This window comes from Crocuta crocuta, unplaced genomic scaffold (genome assembly GCF_008692635.1).
Source record: "Crocuta crocuta isolate KB4526 unplaced genomic scaffold, BGI_CrCroc_1.0 scaffold124, whole genome shotgun sequence".
NCBI classification, from domain to species: domain Eukaryota; kingdom Metazoa; phylum Chordata; class Mammalia; order Carnivora; family Hyaenidae; genus Crocuta; species Crocuta crocuta.
Genome location: NW_027551573.1, coordinates 1190293 through 1210109, shown reverse-complemented (window position 1 = coordinate 1210109; position 19817 = coordinate 1190293). Strand labels below are relative to the sequence as shown.

The 19817-nt window shown below is 37.5% G+C and overlaps 1 protein-coding gene across 6 annotated transcripts in view; it reads right to left on the bottom strand.

Annotated features, from left to right (window-relative positions):
- The window catches only part of CNOT1 (CCR4-NOT transcription complex subunit 1), a 105789-nt gene that overhangs the window by 51187 nt on the left and 34785 nt on the right, over positions 1–19817 (bottom strand). For all 6 annotated transcript variants that reach the window (XM_077751236.1, XM_077751239.1, XM_077751238.1 and 3 more), the window contains exons 3-12: positions 10328–10435; positions 9648–9746; positions 9241–9309; positions 9099–9153; positions 8175–8378; positions 6938–7106; positions 4458–4584; positions 4154–4264; positions 798–968; positions 258–385 (exon numbers count right to left, since the gene is read on the bottom strand). In XM_077751236.1, coding sequence (XP_077607362.1) covers positions 258–385; positions 798–968; positions 4154–4264; positions 4458–4584; positions 6938–7106; positions 8175–8378; positions 9099–9153; positions 9241–9309; positions 9648–9746; positions 10328–10435 — 1241 coding nt within the window. The remainder of the gene's footprint in view (positions 1–257; positions 386–797; positions 969–4153; positions 4265–4457; positions 4585–6937; positions 7107–8174; positions 8379–9098; positions 9154–9240; positions 9310–9647; positions 9747–10327; positions 10436–19817) is intronic.

Below are 19817 nucleotides of genomic sequence, written 5' to 3'. Positions count from 1 at the left end.
CTCTTTTCCAATATTTGACAATTTCAGAGAATACCCAGTAGCAGACCTTACAGAGAAAAAAAGTTACTATCTAGTGATAATGGGACTAAAATTAGACTTTTATCCATTAATATCTCTCTAAAGATTTAAAGCAAGTTGGCTCACTAAAAATCCTGTTTCAGTAAAAACATTTTAACTACATAGTTGCTCCCTATTAACTTTCTATTGCAAAAAAGTACAAGTTATCCTTTCAAGAAAAGCTAGAGGAGAGTGTTTACCAGGTGGCAATTTCCCGATTGTCATCCTCTGGTGGTGCTTTCAGAATATCAGTGGCAACCGTATGACAGGGATAATCAGCAAAACAGAAGATCTCTGGATTTATAAGGGAATGCTGAATAAAAGAGAGCTGGAACAAGAGAAAAAAAAACTTAACTACCATAAATTACTGCTAATGCTATGAAAATCTGAAACATTCTCATTTGGCTAATCTCAATCTTAAGGTTACTAGAATGACAATTTTCCTTTAAAACATTAATTTTCTGCTCTTTCAAAGCCATAGACAATTCAAACAGAATAATGGTATGAGATAAAATGGTGTTGGAAACAAACATATGGGAAAACAGTTTGCTTCACTTCGAGTCTGATTAGTACTAAACTATGATAATAATCTTTTGAAAATTAATGGAGTCTCTGCTATTCTAAACTGCACAAGACAAATTCTACTTTAAAAAAATGTTTTAATCAATGGACAGATGGCACTACATAAAGAGTAAGTCATTATTTGCTTCCTCTTCCACAGCTAAACACCATTTGCTCACCTGGCCTTCCGCATGTTTCCAAGGTCTATATATGAGGTCAACTGGGAACACTTCCATTCCTAGACCCCTCTGAATGCCATAAACCACATTATGAAGTCCTTTACTATCACGAATTTGAAATCCAGGATGGTCCAGTTCATAAGTTACTTCCTTGAAATTCAAACTCGGGTTCTAAAACAGAAAAACATTTGAAAAGTTAATGAACAAAAAGTGTAAATATTTTTATGCTTTATCCAAAGAGCCAAATTAAATCTGAAATTAAAATGTTGTAATTATATCAAAATAATCATAATCTGACGTTTCTAGAGACTTAGAAACAAATAATATTCAAATTAAACTGGCTCTACTAGTAAGGCACTCCAACCTTTTGGTTCAAGACATATTTCTGACTATGGGAGTATATAAAAGGGAACTCTCTCTTCCCATACTTAGTCCAACAATACTTCCATCCCAGTCTGGCAAAACTCTTCAATCAATGAGTCTTTGTCTTTAAGCCAAGATTCTACTAACTTGGAACAAAGTAGCAAAGGTAAATCAATGATCCCAAATACCATTCTTTTTTAAAAGGGTTGGGTTTTTTTTTCCTTTTTTAAGTTTCTTTGTTCTTTGAGAGACAAAGAGAAACACTGCCAGCTGGGGAGGGGCAGAGAGAGAGGGAGAGACACCCAAGCAGGCTCTGTGCCATCAGCACAGGGCCTACCTGGCTCAATCTCACAAACCATTAACATCACGACCTGAGCCAAGATGAAGAGACAGACGCTTACCCGACTGAGCCACCACTGAGCTACCCAGGCACCCCCCAAATACCATTCTTAATTAACTAAAGATCTCCCCAGAAAGTATACCAATTATACGCATCAGGAAAAGTGGTCTAAATTCTTTATGTCAAAATGATTGAATATTCCATTGAAAAAAATGTAATATGAAAAGGCACTCAAAAAAGCAGTATGAGGGGCACCTGGGTGGCTTAGTCAGTTAAGCGTCCGACTTTTGCTTAGGTCATGATCTTGCGGTTCGTGGGTTCGAGCCCCGCGTCAGGCTCTGTGCTGACTGGCAGCTCAGAGCCTGGAGCCAATTTCAGAGTCTGTATCTCCCTCTCTCACTGACCCTCCCCTGCTCACGCTGTCTCTCTCTCTCTCTGTCCTAGAAATGAATAAAAATATTTAAAAAAAAAAAAAAGCAGTATGAGACTCAAGAAAACACAAAGCAAAGTCCACATATTTATAGAAGACAATTTACCACCCTGCACAAAGTGCACTAACTTTATTTCATGCTTAAAAAGAAAAAGGCTGTCCACACTTTGAATTTAATCTACTTAAAACATCATGGCCAGTTTAGTTTTGTTCTAAGGTGACCCCTTTCAAGTCATGAAGACATTAATGCTTGCTTTTTACAAAGCAATGCACAGGGGTGTGTGGGTGGCTCAGTCGGTTTAGGGTCCAAATCTTGACTTCAGCTCAGGTAATGATCTCACGGTGCATGGTATTAAACCTTGCATCCAGCTGTGCACCAACAGTACAAAGACTACTTGGGATTCTCTCTTTCCTCTCTCCCCGAACTCACTCATTTTTTTCTCCCTAAATAAATAAACTTAAGAAGAAAAAAGCAACGGTACAAACTTCAAATTAAATATTCACTCCAAGCCAACAAGAGCACTGAGAAAATAAGACTGTTTTTTCCTTTCTAAAATTTGCCTCAATGACTGTGACAGAACAGAACCATTAACATAACTATTGATAGCATTATCACAAAGGTGAGTTTGGTAAAACCACAGGCTGATTTGTTAAAACACTAAGAATCCCCTGTGGTTTCTTCCTCTCATCTTTGGTGAGCAATGGAGACAAAAATCATTGACCCCAAACGTATCTGAAATGGTTTTCTGCTGTGTCCAAAAATGTACAGAATGGGCATCTGGGAGGCTCAGTTAGTTAAGCATCCAACTTCGTCTCAGGTCATGATCTCACAGTTTTTGAGGTCAAGCCCCACATCAGGTTTACCCTGAAAGCCCGGAGCCTGTTTCTGATTCTCTCTCTCTCTGCCCCTGTCTCACTCACACTCTCTCTCTCAAAAATAAACATTTAAAAAAAATTTTAAAGTACATTTTTTGTGTGTGTACAGAAAACTCTAAAATACGAGAAGAAAAAGGAAGGAGGAAAGGGGTTACTAACTCAAGTGTTCAAACCCACAGTGTAGGGCACTCCATTTTATAGTCTTTTACAGTCTCTGAAAACAGAAAATAGGTTCAGATCCATAAAAATACTGTCCTTGTCTGCAATTTTTAAAGAGAAATTATTTTCACTAAGGCAATAAAGTACAATAATGAAACTATTGAATGAAAAGGCGGTTTTCACTTTTGCATGACAACCACAGGATAAAAACAACTGGTTTATCCATAAGTGATGAAACTATGGCTTTATTTTGCTTTTCATTTTCCAAATTTTCTGCCATGATCAAACATTATTTTATCCTATTACTAAAGGAGAATAGGTCTGAACACTATAACTCCACCTACTATTAAGAAAAATTTAAAGACCCATGATACTGTTAATAGTAAGGTAATAGAGACAACCATAACCCAACTCCATCTATAAGTTACAAACATAACAAACTAAAACTGAGAATTAGGAAGGATAAATAACCTGAGGGAAAAAAATGTTATAAATAGGTATGTGTCGTCTTTAATGTTATATTTTGCTCCTTGTCATTTTATGAATGAGACTAATGACATTACACCTTGACTCCACTATTCTCCTAATGACTGAATTTCATTACTCCCTTTTAAAACCTCAAAGCTTCATTCCTACATAATTTATTCAAGCATTTTAACATTTTAGGAAAGGTATTTTATCTGGGGGCCAATTATTTAGTTTGTGGATATTCTAGAAGTGAGAGTAGTAAGAGAAGTATGGATTTTTGATATCCTTACCCACCATAAAAGACAGCAGATTATATGGAAACCAACATGACAATAAACTATTTAAAAAAAAAAAAAGATAGAATTTCTGTTGCACTTTCCAGAAAATATTCAGAAGGCCTCCTCTCTCAGTAATTCTTTATACAATCATTACTCTGCAATAAATCTGTCCCTCCAAAATAACCACACCAGGACTCCACCAAATCACCTCAGCAGTTTCACTCAGAACTGCAGAGCAACAACTCCTAATGAACAAAACTGGTATTTGATTATGAACTATCTCCAGTACATAATCATCTTGGACACTTCATTACTTTGGAGCCAATGAAGTCAGGAACCCCCAAACACTACTGCATATTCAGCAGACTTTTGTTAAAATTTGCTTTCGTAGGCTGTATCATATTAACATCATGAATGTAAAATCATGATTACATGTACTCACCAGTTCTTTGAGAACATCAATCAAGACTTCTACATTCCATGTGTGTGCCTGTGCTCCATCACTTTTATCTTTTCCATCACTCCAGATCCCACTGCCAGGAGCAGAGATACTCTGTACAAGTAAAATTTGAATTAAACAAAACCAACTACTTTGTGTTCAGCTCTGGAAGGTAGATCAATCATACTAATAATTTAATGCTATACTACAATCATACTATAATTTAAATCATACTTTAATTTAATAAATAAAATAAAGAGGGTAGGATATTAATTCACATTATAAAATAGCTGATTTCTACACTTACCTGTAATGGAATTCCATCTGTCAATCCTGAATGAGTTCGAGCCATCATTCCTAAAACCCTGGCAACCTGGGCAGCTGTGACCTCCCGGACACCAAATTGCATGATTATATTGCGACATTCTTCAATACTGAAACAGAAAATAAACTTCAGTTTCAGAAAATAAACACTCCCACCCTTAATACCAAAAATTAGAAATGCTATTATAAGCCTTAAGTAAAATCCTTAGACTTTTACTAACATCAGCTTCATTCCATGTTATTTTTATATAGCTAGGAATATAAAAACCACCTACTTAACTAAGAAAATGGGAAACCCACGGCACCTGGGTGGCGGTTCATGGGTTTGAGCCCTGCGTCAGGCTCTGTGCTGACAGCCAGCTCAGAGCCTGCAGCCTGTCTTTAAATTCTGTGTCTCCCTCTCTCTGTAACCCTCCCCTGCTCGTGCTCGCGCGCTCTCTCTCTCCCTCTCTCAGAAATAAATAAAACATTAAAAGAAAGAAAGAAAATGGGAAACCTTTCTTTCCTTTTTGCTTATCTGTATTAGAAGATGGCTATGAGCTGAATCTATCATAGCAATCATTTCATGATACATGTAAATCACACCAGCATGCTATATGCTTAAACTTGTACAGTGATGGATATCAACGATTTCTCAATAAAACTAGAGAGAAAAAGGAAAATAGCAAAAATTTAAAAGATCAGGGGAAGAGGGACGCCTGGGTGGCTCAGCTGATCAAGCACCCAATTCTTGGTTTCGGCTTAGGTCATGACCTCATGGTTCATGGGTTCAAGCCACCCACATCAGGCTCTGTGCTGATGGTGCAAGGCCTGCCGGGATTCTCTCTCCCCCTCCCCAACTTGCATGGCCTCTCTCAAAATAAATAAACTTTAAAAAATAAATAAAAATAAAATACTGATACTCAGGGGACCTAGCCGGCTCCTTCAGGAAAGCATATGACTCTTAATCTCAGGGTCATAAGCTTGAGCCCCATGTTAGGTGTAGAGATTACTTAAATAAATAAAATTTTAAAATACAATAAAATGCTGACACTCAAGGGGAGTTTGATTATTCTGATATGAACACAGCCTTGAAAATGCACCTTAACTTTGCTACTTTACACCCTGAAGTTTAACTAAACAAGTTTTATGCCAGGCACACATGTATACACACAAAAAAATTTTTAAAAATAACAGGAAATTTGGTTTGTACGAAGAGTTTTAAAACCATTAAAAGCTGGGGCAAAAGGGTGGCTCAGTCAGTAGAGCGTCCAACTTTGGTTCAGGTGATGATCTCACGGTTCATGAGTTCAAACCCTGCATAGGGCTCACTGCTATTAGCACAGAGCTTGCTTCAGATCCTCTGTCCCTCCCCACCCCTTCACACTCTCTCTCAAAAAGAAACAAACATTAAATTAAAAAACATAAACATTAAAAGCTACATTTAAAGTCAAAGCAATGCACATTAATATCATTAATTAATTCTCAGGAAAATAGTGACAATCCACTTCATCACAGTCCTAAGTGCTACCAAAAGGGTGAAACTATTTCCTTTGGTGTCCCTAGCAAGTGAGAAAAACATTCAAGAGGCAGCAGAGAAAAAGGAAGGTTGTAGAAAAGGAAGGTACAGTGGGAATTTGAAGGTGCAGGGAGGTAAGAGAAGGTTAAACACATGAGGTAGGAAAGGATACAATTTCCATAAACACCTGTCTCAATGCTGCTCTATCTTCCCCAGAAGCTAAAAATGTCTATCCTGGCAACTAGACTAGGAACCTATGATTTCTAAATTTGAGAAACTAGAGGTAGAGAAAGAGACAGAAATTGAGCTACCATGATATTTACAGCTGTCACCAAAACTAGGTGATTTTGTCACCAAAACTACCTCAGAGATTTTGGAGGCTCAGTTCTAGGCCACCGCAATAAAACCAAATGAAATTTTTTATTTCCCAACGTAAATAATTTATGTTTACACTCTACTGTAGTCTATCAAGTATGGAACAGCATTAGGTCTAAACAAAATATACAAACCTTAATTAAAAAACACTTTTTGCTAAAAATTGCTAACCATTACCTGCGCTTCAGTGAGTTGTAATCACTGATCATAGAGAACCTTAACAAATAGAGCATGAAAAAGTTTGAAATACTGTTAAGAATTATCAAAATGTGACAGAGACAAAGTAAGCACATGTTATTGGAAAAATGGTACTGGACAGACTTCTCAACACAGGGTTGCCACAAACCTTCAGTTTGTTTAAAAAAAAAAAAGAAAGAAAGAAAAAAGAAAAAGAAAAAGGTGCAGGATCTGTGAAGCACAATAAAGTGAAGCACAGCAAAATGAGGTATGCCTGTATGTAGATTAAATTTGGAAGCAAAATTCTTAAGAGACAAAGATAACAGATTAAGTAATCTTAGGAACTTGCCTTAAAGAATTACATCATATTTGACACAGGAGTCAACAGAAATTTAGTGTATCTTACTACCAACCTTGCACAAAAGCCATAGCCTACTTCCTGCATGAAATCAGCTAAGGAACTCTCCATCATGGTTTTAGCTACCCCTCCGGAATCAGGCAGGATCCTGTCCATTAGAATGTCCCGTTTTTCAGGGTATAAAAGTGGTGCAAGCACCACGGGACAGCGTTCCTGGGGAAAATCTGAAAGAGGAAAAGATTACAATTGTTATACTGATTAAAAACAAATTATCCTCATTTACAGTCCTTAAAAGGCCCCAAAGCTGTATCTTCCACAAATTCATATTCAAAGGTTATTCACTTTTCTCCAATCCAGCTAGGCCAAGTTACGACTTTAACATTAACTCCAAAATTTGAATGTTTTCTCATCACAAGAATCGCTCAAGTATATTTCTAAGTTTCTATACTAGGATCCCAATATCTAGTGACCAACTGAAAACCTAAATTTTATATTAAAATTTGACAGGATTAACCATCAGTTCCCATACAAAGAAACCATCAGAGACAACGAAAATATCATTGTGTATTTGTTTCACTGATAAGAAAATGTCCTATCACTAAGAAAATTAACACAGTTTAAAATTAAGGTATTTAAACATTACAAAGCAAAGTAACAGTGGAAATGGACAGCGGTTGGTTTATAATCAAAGATTTGTTTTAGGGATGCTTGGGTGGCTCAGTCGGTTAAGAGTTGTGATCTCATTGAGTTTGAGCCCCACATCGGGGTTCCCAATGATAGTGTGAAGACTGCTTGGGATTCTCTCTGCCACCCCCTTGTCTCAAAAATAAATAAATAAACTTTTAAAAACATATTTTAAAAAAAGATCTATTTCAAAAAGACTACTTATATCTCTATAGGAAACATATGAGAAAATAGCAACAACAGAAACAAGAGTTCTCTTAGCATAGAAATTCAAATAGCCAAATAGACAAAGTGGGTGTATCAATATCCAATTTTTTTAAGTAAAAAGAACATGTCACAACAGTATACTCTCCACCACCCTAAGAAAGAAATCAGATTACATGGAAACACAAAGTCTTAACTGAAATTATATCTATATAACAAGATTATTAAAGTTATGTTCCTTTTATACCTTTTCCATGAGGCTTTTTTAACTTTTATATTTAAAATTACAAAATACTTCCTTAAAAAATTACCAATTTATAGAAAGATAAATCATGGTCTTCATTTATATTCTAAAATCCTTTTGTCATGAAATCATCTTTTATAGGCAACAGATACTCCTTTACCTCTGCGCAGGGTCTTAAGAAAAGCGTCTATTTGTTCCTGTCCAACTCCAAAGGCTCCCTTCTGACCGAAGAGGAGATGGGAGAGGAGGAGATGTAGGACCTCTATTGCTATATCTTGGAAGCCACCTTCTTGATTTCCACTGACGTCTGCGTCAATATATGAACGCAGAAGATCAGGAAGCTTCTGTTTGATAAACTGGGCAGCTAGAAGTCAGGTAAAGCAAAAATCACAAGTTACTTTAGCACCACAATGGATAAAAAGCTACATCAGAACACAGATGACTATCATTCTTATTCACCAACTCACCCTTCATCCTCTAACATTTTCACAGCTCTACGTGGCAAGTATAAAATAAGAGACTAACTGCTGAGGGCTGGTGGGAGGGGAAGATGGGAGTTGTTTAGTGGGTAGTGTTTCAGTTTTGCAAAACAAAGAAGTTCCAGACATATGTTACACAATATACGTGAATATAGTTAATATTACTGAATTATACATTCAAAATACATTTAAAATTATGAAGGAGGGGGTGCCTGGGTGGTTCAGTCAGTTAAGCACCCAACTCTTGATACTGGCTCAAGTCGTGATCTTGCAGTTGTGAGATGGAGTCCCAAATCAGGCTCTGCAAGGACAGCATGGAGCCTACTTGGGATTCTCTCTACCCCCACCCCCACTCATATTCTCTCTTAAAATAAACATTTTTTTATTTAAAAATTTTTAAAAACTAAGAATAAATGCTTATGAGGTAAGTTTTATATTTTATTAGGTTTTTTACTATGCATACATACATACATTCATATAAGAGGCCAAAAGAAAATAATCTGAAGTTATCTTACTCTCTAAATCTTAGTGCCTCAAGATTCAAAAACTCATGGATTTTAGAGAAATAACTTCACTACAGGATCTTTAAGAAAAAAAGAACTCACCGAAACCTCTAAGATCTGAACTGGAAGAATTCAATAGGGCAAGGCCAAAAATTACCTGAAACAAGAAGGGTTAAAGTGACCAAAGAGTCGAGTAGCTGTTCTGAATTCCAACTGTGCATGTATCTCTTCTTAAATCACTTACCTCTTGTACTTTGCTTAATTTGAGAACTTTACTCAGCTGGGCAAATAAGTGGGGTGCAGGCTTTAAACTCTGAAACAAACCAAACATAAATTTATTTCAAAGAAAGAATTTAAAAACAAGACAAACTTACGATTTTCAGTAAGTTTTATAAAAGCATCTATTCACCCGAATCTGTACTGTTGCTAGAAACAATACACCATGTCCTAGAACTATGGAATGACAAACAAGTCTTTGCATGATCTGGTTTTAGTTAAGTTTCTAACAGTCTTGATTTTGTTAGAAAGCTAAAAAACCCTATAGTAACTACTGAAATTTTTAAATTAAAACATGTCATTATTAGATCAAGATTTAAGGTCTTTTCAGAAAGTCACATTAGTAAGACTACTAAAGATAAAAACAATACCAACCTTCTGATAGTGCAATGGATTATCAATGGCATAGGACAGCGTCGAGATAAAATTTGGCTTTGTAATCAGCGACGCACACTCCTGAATCAGAAACTGAGTCTTTAAAAATAAAAGGTGAATTGTCATTAGCATTAACATTCATCTTCTTCACAAACAGATGCAGAGGTGCCCAGAATACTGAAGTGTAATCCATTATTGGATATTGTTTCCAAATTATCAAATCAGCTCTTTAAAATCACATTTAAACCCATAGAGTCTATAAGCAACAAGTGTTAAACGAACACTTTTACATAATAGAGTCCAATGACAAGATATCTATAAGGAATAACATCATGACAGACTATTTCCAGATTGAAAATCAAGCCAAAGAAAGTCAATCTAGAAAAAGACAGCCCCTCTCTCGGCCTTACTTGTCAACCAGGATTTCCCCCTCACTTCTGCTTCCTTCAGGCAGGACTGATACCCAGCAATCTAAGTCTGAACTAGGTAGCTGTCAAGGTCTGTAGTCAGGCAGGAGAAGGGAAGGACAAAAAAAGGACAAGGCCCAAAACCTTTTAGCCATTCAGCTAAGATTACCTCTGGATGATCTGTGTAAGCCATTTGATACATACACTATGCCCAAAATGCAATTTCTTGAACAATCAGATCTAAGTAAACATAAGCTCTGTAAGCCCCAATACCTGATGAAAATCTTTGCCACTGCTTTTACCATCGCCACTGAAATCCACATGCGAAAATAGGCAGCGTAATAAATGCCTGTCTGCCTCAGGACCGTGCCGATTCACAATCTAAAAAGACCAAAAATATGAATTTATAGTCAACATTAAGGAGGATTAAAAAAACCGGGGCACCTGAGTGGCTCAGTCCGTTGACTGTACAACATTAGCTCAGGTCATGATCTCATAGTTCGTGAGTTCGAGCCCTTCATCGCTGCTGTCAGAGCAAAGCTCACTTCAGATCCTCTGTCCCTCCTCTCTCTCCGACCCTCCCTCACTCATGCTCTCTCTCTCAAACATGGATAATTATCTTTAAAAGTACTAAAAATGTCTCTAGGCAAATCCCAAGTTAACATTAATTTTTCATGTTGAGTAAGAGTTACTGAGAAAAAAAAGAAAAAAGTTACTGGAATTAATGATATAGAGGTATGAGTCTCTTATAATTAAAGGTTTTTTAAAATGTTTCCTACAGTCACTGGCAGGAAAAAAAACCAGAAGAATTAATTAGTCTATATATATATATATAGAACTGTGTGCACTTTGGTCAATATCTAAGCCAAAAAACCAAGTAGCATAAATGACATGTAATGAGAATACTAAGTGGTTTTCTTTTTCCTTTTTTTTTTTTAGTGGTAAGGCAACAATTTTGTAACAAACTGGAGTTATGAGAGTATCACTTTTATTGTGTATTATTTGTACCCTAAATACCTAACCCAAAATCTAACACAACTGTAACTCATTATGATAGCATACAAGGCAAGGTCCTAAAAAAAAAACAAAAAACAAAACAATCTGACCTCAGTACTTTATTTAGATGCTGCCCCTGGGCTCTGTTAGTTTCTTGCTGTTTCTCAAATTGACCAATGTTACTGCTGTTCTAATTAGAAAGCTTCAGAGTGCTGGGGCACCTGGGTGGCTTAGTCGGTTAAGCGTCCGACTTTCGCTTAGGTCATGATCTCACGGTTCATGGGTTCGAGCCCCGCATCCGGCTCTGTGCTGACTGCCAGCTCAGAGCCTGGAGCCTGTTTCAGTCTGTGACTCCCTCTCTCTCTGACCCTCCCCTGCTCACGCTGTCTCTCTCTCTCTCCTAGAAATAAATAAAACATTAAAAAAAAAAAATTAAAACAAAAAAAGCTTCAGAGTGCTAACACAGACTGTTCTATCAGTTTCATAACTACATGACTTGCCTCACCATCTCCCCTTCACGCTGCATTACTTTTCACCATAGCACTTAAAATCACCTGATAATTTATGTTTATTTTCTATGTCCCTCACTAGACATTAAGTTGCATGAGAAGAGGGAATTTGTGTAGTTAGGCTTACCTCTTCGCAGCTAGTCTAGAAAAGAGCTTAGTGCATTTTAAGTACAGAGTAATTATTATCTTATTAAATGCTTTTTAAGAATATTATAAATAACACGCTTTAGGCTAAGTACAGTACTGAGCTCCCTTGGTTTAATCTTCAACAACTCTGCCAAAATTTACTGCAATTTTATACATGAACAGTTGAACACTTAAATCAGACAACTTGAGCATCAATTCGTGTAGTCAAGGAGTTGGTAAGTTTGGATTCATAGTCCAACTCCAAAGCCTATGCTCTTTGTATTGTATCATAATTATGTGGTAGCTGGCTGAGTTAGCTTATTTCAGTTTCAGTTTTCCCCAGCCAGAAAAAAAAAAGCTAAATAAGACTAATTTTTACACTGTCCCACAGAGATCTTCAAGTTAAAATCAATAAAATCAAATAGTCGAGAAGAACTTCACATGTCTAAAAACTATTGTGACCATATTCACAATATACTGGTTCTGTGGGTTCTTAAAATTCTGTAAGTTCTATAAAGGCAGAGATTATTTGTTCCTATCCCCTGGAATGCAGAAAGCATTACCTTAAAGGGCCAATTCTAAAAATAATTAGGAATAAAATGATCTATGCTCCAACCAAACGGACCTCTCGCTCAGATGATCAAGAACACCTGGCTTAAAAAAAAAATCTGAATACGTGCTAGATGCAATTCAAGGTACAGCAAATATAGCAGGAAAGGAGACCGACAGGTTCTGTAGTTCTCATAAAGTACATTTTCACAGAGGGAAAAAGTATGAAATTGTCTGGTAACATTAAGTGTTCTGCGTGATGTGAAGGGCACCTGGGTGACTCAATCAGTTAAGCATCTGACTTCCACTCAGGTCATGATCTTGTGGTTAGTGGGTTTGAGCCCCACGTCTGGCTCTGTGCTGACAGCTCAGAGACTGGAACCTGCTTTGAATTCTGTGTCTGCCTCTCTGTCTACCCCTCCCCCACTCATATTTTCTCTCTCTCTCTCTCTCTCTCTCAATGAATAAAGATTAAAGAGATTTTAAAAAAACAAGGTGATCTGATATTAATAGGAGGGGGGAGTGGTGCCTCAGAAAGGCCTTCTCTAAAGATTTAACATATAAACTGAGGTGACAACAACCACACAGAGAGCTGGAGGAAACAGCATTAGAGGCAAAATGTAAATAGTACGCAAATGCAATAAATAACAAAAAGAAAAAAAGCCAAAGGAGTCAGGAGACTAGATCATGGTTAACGAACCCACTGACTTATCTGGTACTGTTACATCAATCTAAAAGATGGAAGACATATTCAACAGCCCAAAAAAAAAAAAAAGGCACAAATTTAACATTTTGTTTTACAAACTAGAATATGCAGAATTTTAAGAAGCTCCCTTCTTATCATTTACATTTATTTCTACAATATAATTTTTCAACTGCTTTTACATTCAATCTTAACAACCCTCAGTATATACAGACAAACAGGGGTACCTGAATGGCTCAGTCAGTTAAGCAACCAGCTTCGGCTCAGGTCATGATCTCACGGTGTGGGTTTAAGACCCACGTCGGGCTCTGTGCTGACAGCTCAGACCTGGAGCCTGTCTTTGGATTCTGTGTCTCCCTCTCTTTCTGTCCCTCTCCCGCTCACGCTGTCTGTCTCTCTCTCTCTCTCTCTCACACACACACACACACAAAAATAAATAAAACCTTAAAAAAATTATATAAAAACAATACCATGTTATTAAAAATACAGTTGTTGGGTTTTTGTTTACGAAAATCAAGTTTGCAAAGAAAAAAGACAAATGTCACACATAAGTTATCGGAGAGTAGTAGGATCAGAAGGTGTGTTTTATAGCTGCTAGGTGAATGGAATATTCATTCTGTGATACCATGCATGCTGCACTTCATTAGAAGCAACTTTTTTCTTCTAAAACTAAAGTGGTATTTTGGGGCTCAGTCAGTTGAGCATCCAACTTCTGACTTCAGCTCAGGTCGTGATCACAGAGTGGAAGGATTGAGCCCCACACAGGACTCCATTCTGAGCATGAAGCCTGCCTAAGATTCTCTCTGTCTCTCCCTCTGCCCCTCTCCTTCACTCGTGTTAAAATAAAAAATCATTTTAAGTGCTTTAAAAAAAAAAAATCAAGTGGTATTTTTAATATGTGATCTTGGATTACAAAGATGTTAAGGCCAAGATTCTGATTCCCAAAAGACCAAGTCATATGCATTTTTACTTAAAATTCAAACCATCTGGGGTACGTGGATGGCCCAATCAGTTGGTTAAGTGTCTAACTTGATTTCGGCTCAGTTCATGGGATTGAGCCCCGTTTTGTTCTCTGCATTGACAGTGCTGGGATCCCTGCTTGGGATTCTTTTTCCTTCTCTCCCTGCCCCCACCTTCACCTCCCAGCTTTCTCTTTCTCTCCCTCTCTCTCAAAAAAGAGAAGAAAATCAAAACATTCCACCCACTGTACAGGGGAGGGCAGTAAAATAATTCAAAGTTTTAGTTAAATAACTACATTACAATCCGATAACAAAATCTGTAGGCTACATTAAAATATAAATTAACTATACCAAAGGCATTCCACAATACTTCTGTAATGATCTGATCTGCGACTAGAGTAACATATTCTCATTTAGAAGTCACACATTAAGAGGACGATTAACAAAGAGTGCATTTATGATAGCTGAAATTGAGAAAATCATGTGAAATGGTTAGAAAAATGGGGCACTATTTATCCTAGAGAACATGAAGGAGAATTAAAGACATAATTGTGTGAAGGGTAGTTACATGAAATAATACATCTTATACAGAAAGAGCCCCAAACATTTATTTTAGCTCATTATAAGGAAATGCCTAATAAAGGTTGTCCATAAATGGTAATAAGTAATCTTACGAGATAGTCAAAGAACCTTCATAGTCCAAAACAACAACAATATTTCCCTATTAACTAGTAAATCTTTCTTTTGCTGGAATATTGATAAAGCAGCAATTATCTGATGAACTGTATCTTCAATCATAGGCATTGTGAAGAAAGATTTTATATATTTACTTACAGATGCGACTTTCACATAAGGTCAAAAGATTTTTATAAAGAAAAATACAAAACCTAACAAATGACCTCAAAGGTCCAAACTATGCCCAAGATTTTACACAGTTATAAAGTGACAGATTTTTAAAATTTAAACTGAAGGCAGTAACTCTATACATAACAATGATTACAGTTTACACTGTAATATACTTTATCCAAATAATAGAACATCCTTGTTTATTTCTTACACTAGTTAAACAATTTTTAAGTCTTAAAATGATATATACAGGTTATTATATTATCTTTATGAATACTTTAGGTTACTTTGGTAAAAAAAAATACTGTGTATATTTCAAACAGTTTACTATATTGAAAAGAACAAGAAAAAACCATGCAGCAAGTATAAAGGGTTAGTTCTAATGAAAATCATTAATTTTAGGGGCGTCTGGGTAGCTCAGTCAGTTAAGTGAGCGACTTCAGCTCAGGTCATGATCTCACAGTTTGTGGGTTCGGGCCCGGCATCAGGCTCTGTGCTGACAGCTAGCTCAGAGCCTTGAGTCTGTTTCAGAGTGAGTGAGTGAGTGAGTGAGTGAGTGAGTGAGTGTGTGAGTGTGTGTGTGTGTGTGTGTGTGTGTGTCTGTCTGTAGCCAGAAGGCCTGAGTTCCTCCACTAAACNTCTGCACTGACAGCTCAGAGCCTGGAGCCTGCTTCAGATTCTATGTCTCCCTCTCTCTCTGACCCTTCCCTGTTCATGCTGTCTCTCTCTCAAAAAAAAAAAAAAAAATCATTAATTTTAAGGACAAAACTTTCAAAGTCCTTACTCAAATATGGAGGGACTACAGCACTTTCTTTTTCCAAATAACAAAAAACTTAATTTCCATTTTCAATCAAACATACTCTTGAAAGAAGTGGCCCAAAGAGATATGGAAGATAGCTCATTTTTAGCACCTCAAATGACAGGTCAAATGTAGATTTCTATTAAGAACTGATAAATCCAGAAGTAAAAAATGTCTGGGACTGATAACTGTTCCAAAAACTATATCCTTTTAAGGTGCACCTGGGTGGCTTAGTCGGTTGAGCATCCGACTTTCGCTTAGGTCATGATCTCGCGGTTCGTGGGTTCGAGCCCCGCGTCGGGCTCTGTGCTGACTGCCAGCTCAGAGCCTGGAGCCTATTTCAGAGTCTGTGTCTCCCTCTCTCTCTGACTCTCCCCTGCTCACGCTGTCTCTGTCTCTGTCTCTCTCTCTCCCCCCTAGAAATAAATAAAAATATTTAAAAAAAAAACTATATCCTTTTGTTTGTTCAAATGATGAACTCGGGGCTAGCTGAGCCATGAAAGAAAAGACTAACCATTTAGAAACATGATCAACATACTGCAGAATGGCAAAGGAGCTAGAGCTGAGGACACAACCAAATTCAAGATGCTACTTAAATGTCTCTGAGCAAACCACCTAGCCAAAGGAGAATACTACAGAAGCAGAATGAAGAAGAGACTATGACAGTGGTAACCATTACTGAATTTGAAAACAGAAATGGCAGACTACCCTCAACATACTTCCCTGCCCTCAAGCATCTCCAAGACTTGTTTGCATGTAAGTAAAGATGAGCAAAAATCCAAAGACCTAGCATGGAACTTATTTGAAGTAACTGTAAAATAAACAGACCAAAGAAATAAACAAGACACATGAAGAACATACATTTGAAAGGACTTGCCCAAATATACGAAAGAGTTCAGCAAATAGTATTTCATACTATCAAAGATATTATAAGAGCTGTTTTAGTTTTTGAAGGGGAAAAGTCCTAAAAAAGGTAAAAGACTGGTTCAAACACAGGATAACAGAAGGAAATGAAAGCAAGCTTATGCTACTTAAAGAAAATTAAGGCTGCTTGTGATTCTCTCCCTCTCATTGCCCTTCCCCTGCTTGTTCGTTCTCTCTCAAAATAAAAATAAACATTTAAAAGCCAAATTCAGGGGCACCTGGGTGGCTCAGTCAGTTAAGCAGCCGACTGTGGACTTTGGCTCAAGTCATGATTTTACGGTTTGGGAGTTGGAGCCTCGCATCAGGCTCTGTCCTGACAGCTCAGAGCCTGGAGCCTGCTTCAGATCTGTGTCTCCCTTCCTCTCTGCCCCTCCCCCTGCTCAGGCTAGGACGTGCCCTCTCTATCTCTCTCAAAAATAAACATTTAGATAAAAACTGTATATACAAAAAACTTTTTAACCAAATTAAGGCAAAATCTTCAGAAAAGATAACCTAACAATCCATCTCAATTCACATGAAATCTAATTCAATCCACATGAAAAAAAAACACAAAAATATCCATGAAATAAAGATCTGAATGGGAAGATTGAAAGGTATACCATAGCAAAAGAAAGGCTGATGCAGATAACCAATACTACAGCATACACATAAAGTTAGTGAACTCTAATTAAAAGAAAATTCACGGGGCGGGGGGGTAGCCTGGGTGGCTTAGTCGGTTAAGCGTCCAACTTTGGCTCAGGTCATGATCTCACGGTTTGTGGGTTGGAGTCCCGCATCAGGCTCTGTGCTAATAGCTGAGAGCCTAAAACCTGCTCCAGATTCTGTGTCTCCCTCCCCTGCTCACACTATCTGTCTCTCTCTCTCAGAAATAAATTAAAAAAAGAACATTAAAAAAATTTTAAAAAAAAAAAAAAGGAAAATTCACAGGGATACTGAGGTTAGGAATAGATACTGGTAGGAAGAGTTAGTTACCTAAAATAAAATGTATGAGGAAGGAGAGAAACAAGGAAAGACATTCAAGCATGACTTTATATGCTGCTGAAGTAATAATGGGGTGCAATATTTATAAAACTAGGGGTAAGGGGTGCCTGGATGGCTTAGTCAGTTGAGCATACGACTTCGGCTCAGGTCATCATCTCACAGCTTGTGGGATCAAGTCCTGCGTCAGGCTCTGTGCTGGTAGAGCCTTTAGACTGCTTTGGATTCTGTATCTCCCTCTCTCTCTGCCCATCCGTCGCTCACGTTCTCTTTCAAAAATAAACATTAAAAAAAAAAAACTAGGGGTAACCTTGACTCAAGAATTTCATATTTAGGGGCAGCAGGGTGGCTCAGTCAGTTGAGCATTCAACTCTTGATTTTGGCTCAGGTCGTGATCTCACAGTTCATAGGTTTGAGTCCTATCGTCAGGCTCTGTGCTAAGTGTGCAAAGCCTGTTTGGCATTCTCTCTATCCCCTCTCTGCTCCCTTCTTACTTGCCCTCTCTCTCTCAAAATAAATAATAAACGTAATGTAATAATTTCATATGTAGTCATAATTGGACTTTAAATAAAAATGGGAACATTCTCAAGCATGAAAGAACTCCATTGCCAGCATCCAAGTTCTAAATAAAACATAACTGACAATAATCTACAGCCAAAACAGAAATAAATGAAAACAGAAGATATTTGGAACTAGAAACTGTAGTAAAAGGACAGGCAGGAAGAACTGAATCCATTTCAATATATAGTATGTTTCTAGTAAGGCTAAATTGCTCTTTGAATATAAATTGTGTTACATATTTAACTTTGGGAACAAAAATTTTACATAATTACCAAGCAAAATTTAATAAAAAGGTATTCCCTAAATATTTTTTTTAATGTTTTCTTCAATTCTGAGAGAGAGAGACAGCGTGAACAGGGGAGGGTCAGAGAGAGAGGGAGATACAGAATCCAAAACAGGCTCCAGGCTCTAAGCTAGCTGTCAGCACAGAACCCAATGCAGGGCTCAAACCAACGAACCATGAGATCATGACCTGAGCGAAAGCCAGACGCTTAACCGACTGAGCCACCCAGGCACCCCGGTAGTCCCTAAATATTGAAAGTAATATGAAAACAATGAACCTAATGCTGTATCTAGTTGGTGGTGTGACTATACCAACAACTAATTCTAAATAGCTTTAAAACACTAATTTTATGATACATCAAACACTAATCTGATGGTACATCTCTACTGAGATATACAGCCACACTTCATTTTATTGCACTTCACAGCAATCTGAAGATACATTTTTTGTTTTTCAAATTGAAGGTTTGTGCAACTGTGTGTCAGCGCCATTTTTCGAATAGCATTTGCTCATTCTTGTTTCTGTGTCACATTTTGGTAATTCTCACAATATTTCAAATTTTCCCATTACTATATTTCTTATGATGATCTGTAATCAGTGATATTACTACTGTAATTGTTCGAGGGCACCACGAACTACATCCATTTAAGACAGCAAATATAAATCAATAAATATGTGTGTTCTGACTATTCCACCAACCAGCTGCTCCCCACTTTTTACCTCCTGTTACCTGAGACAAAAGAATATTGAAATTAGGCCAAATAACCCTACAATGGCCTCTTAGGTGTTCAAATGAAAGGAAGAGTCAAACATAGTTCACTTGAAATCAAAAGATAGAAATGATTAATGTTAGTTGAGGAAGGCATGTTAAACATCGGAACAGGCCAGAAGCTAGTCCTCTTGCACTTAAGTTAGCCAAGCTGTGAACACTTAAAAAGGAAAAGTTTCTTGTAAAAAATTACAAGTGTTACTCCAGTGAATTCATGAGTGATAAAAATCTTAAGAATCTTCTTGCTGGCATAGAGGAAGTTTTCATGGCCTAGACAGAAGATCAAACCAGCCATAATATTCCCTTAAGCCAGAGCTAATCCAGATCAAGCCCCCAACCTTTATTCAATTCTATAAAGCCTGAGAGAGGTGAGGAAGCTGCAGAAGTATAAAGCTAGCAGAGGTCGGTTCATGGGGTTTAAGGAAAAGAAACCATTTCCCTAACATAAAAGCACAAGGTGAAGGAAAGGCTGATGTAGAAGCTGTAGCAAGTTATCCAGAAGATCTGGCCAGATGATGAAGGCAGCTACAGTAAGCAAAAGATGAAGATGAAACAGACTTCTATCAGAAGAAATGCCAGGAGCACATGGGTGGCTTAGTTGGTGAAGTGTCCGACTTCAGCTCAGGCCATGATCTTGCCACGGGTTTGAGCCCTGTATAGGGCTCTGGGCTGACAGCTGAACCTGGAGTCTGCTTCTGATTCTGTGTCTCCCTCTCTCTCTCTCTGCCCTTCCCCCACTTGTTTTCTCTGCCCCCCCCCCG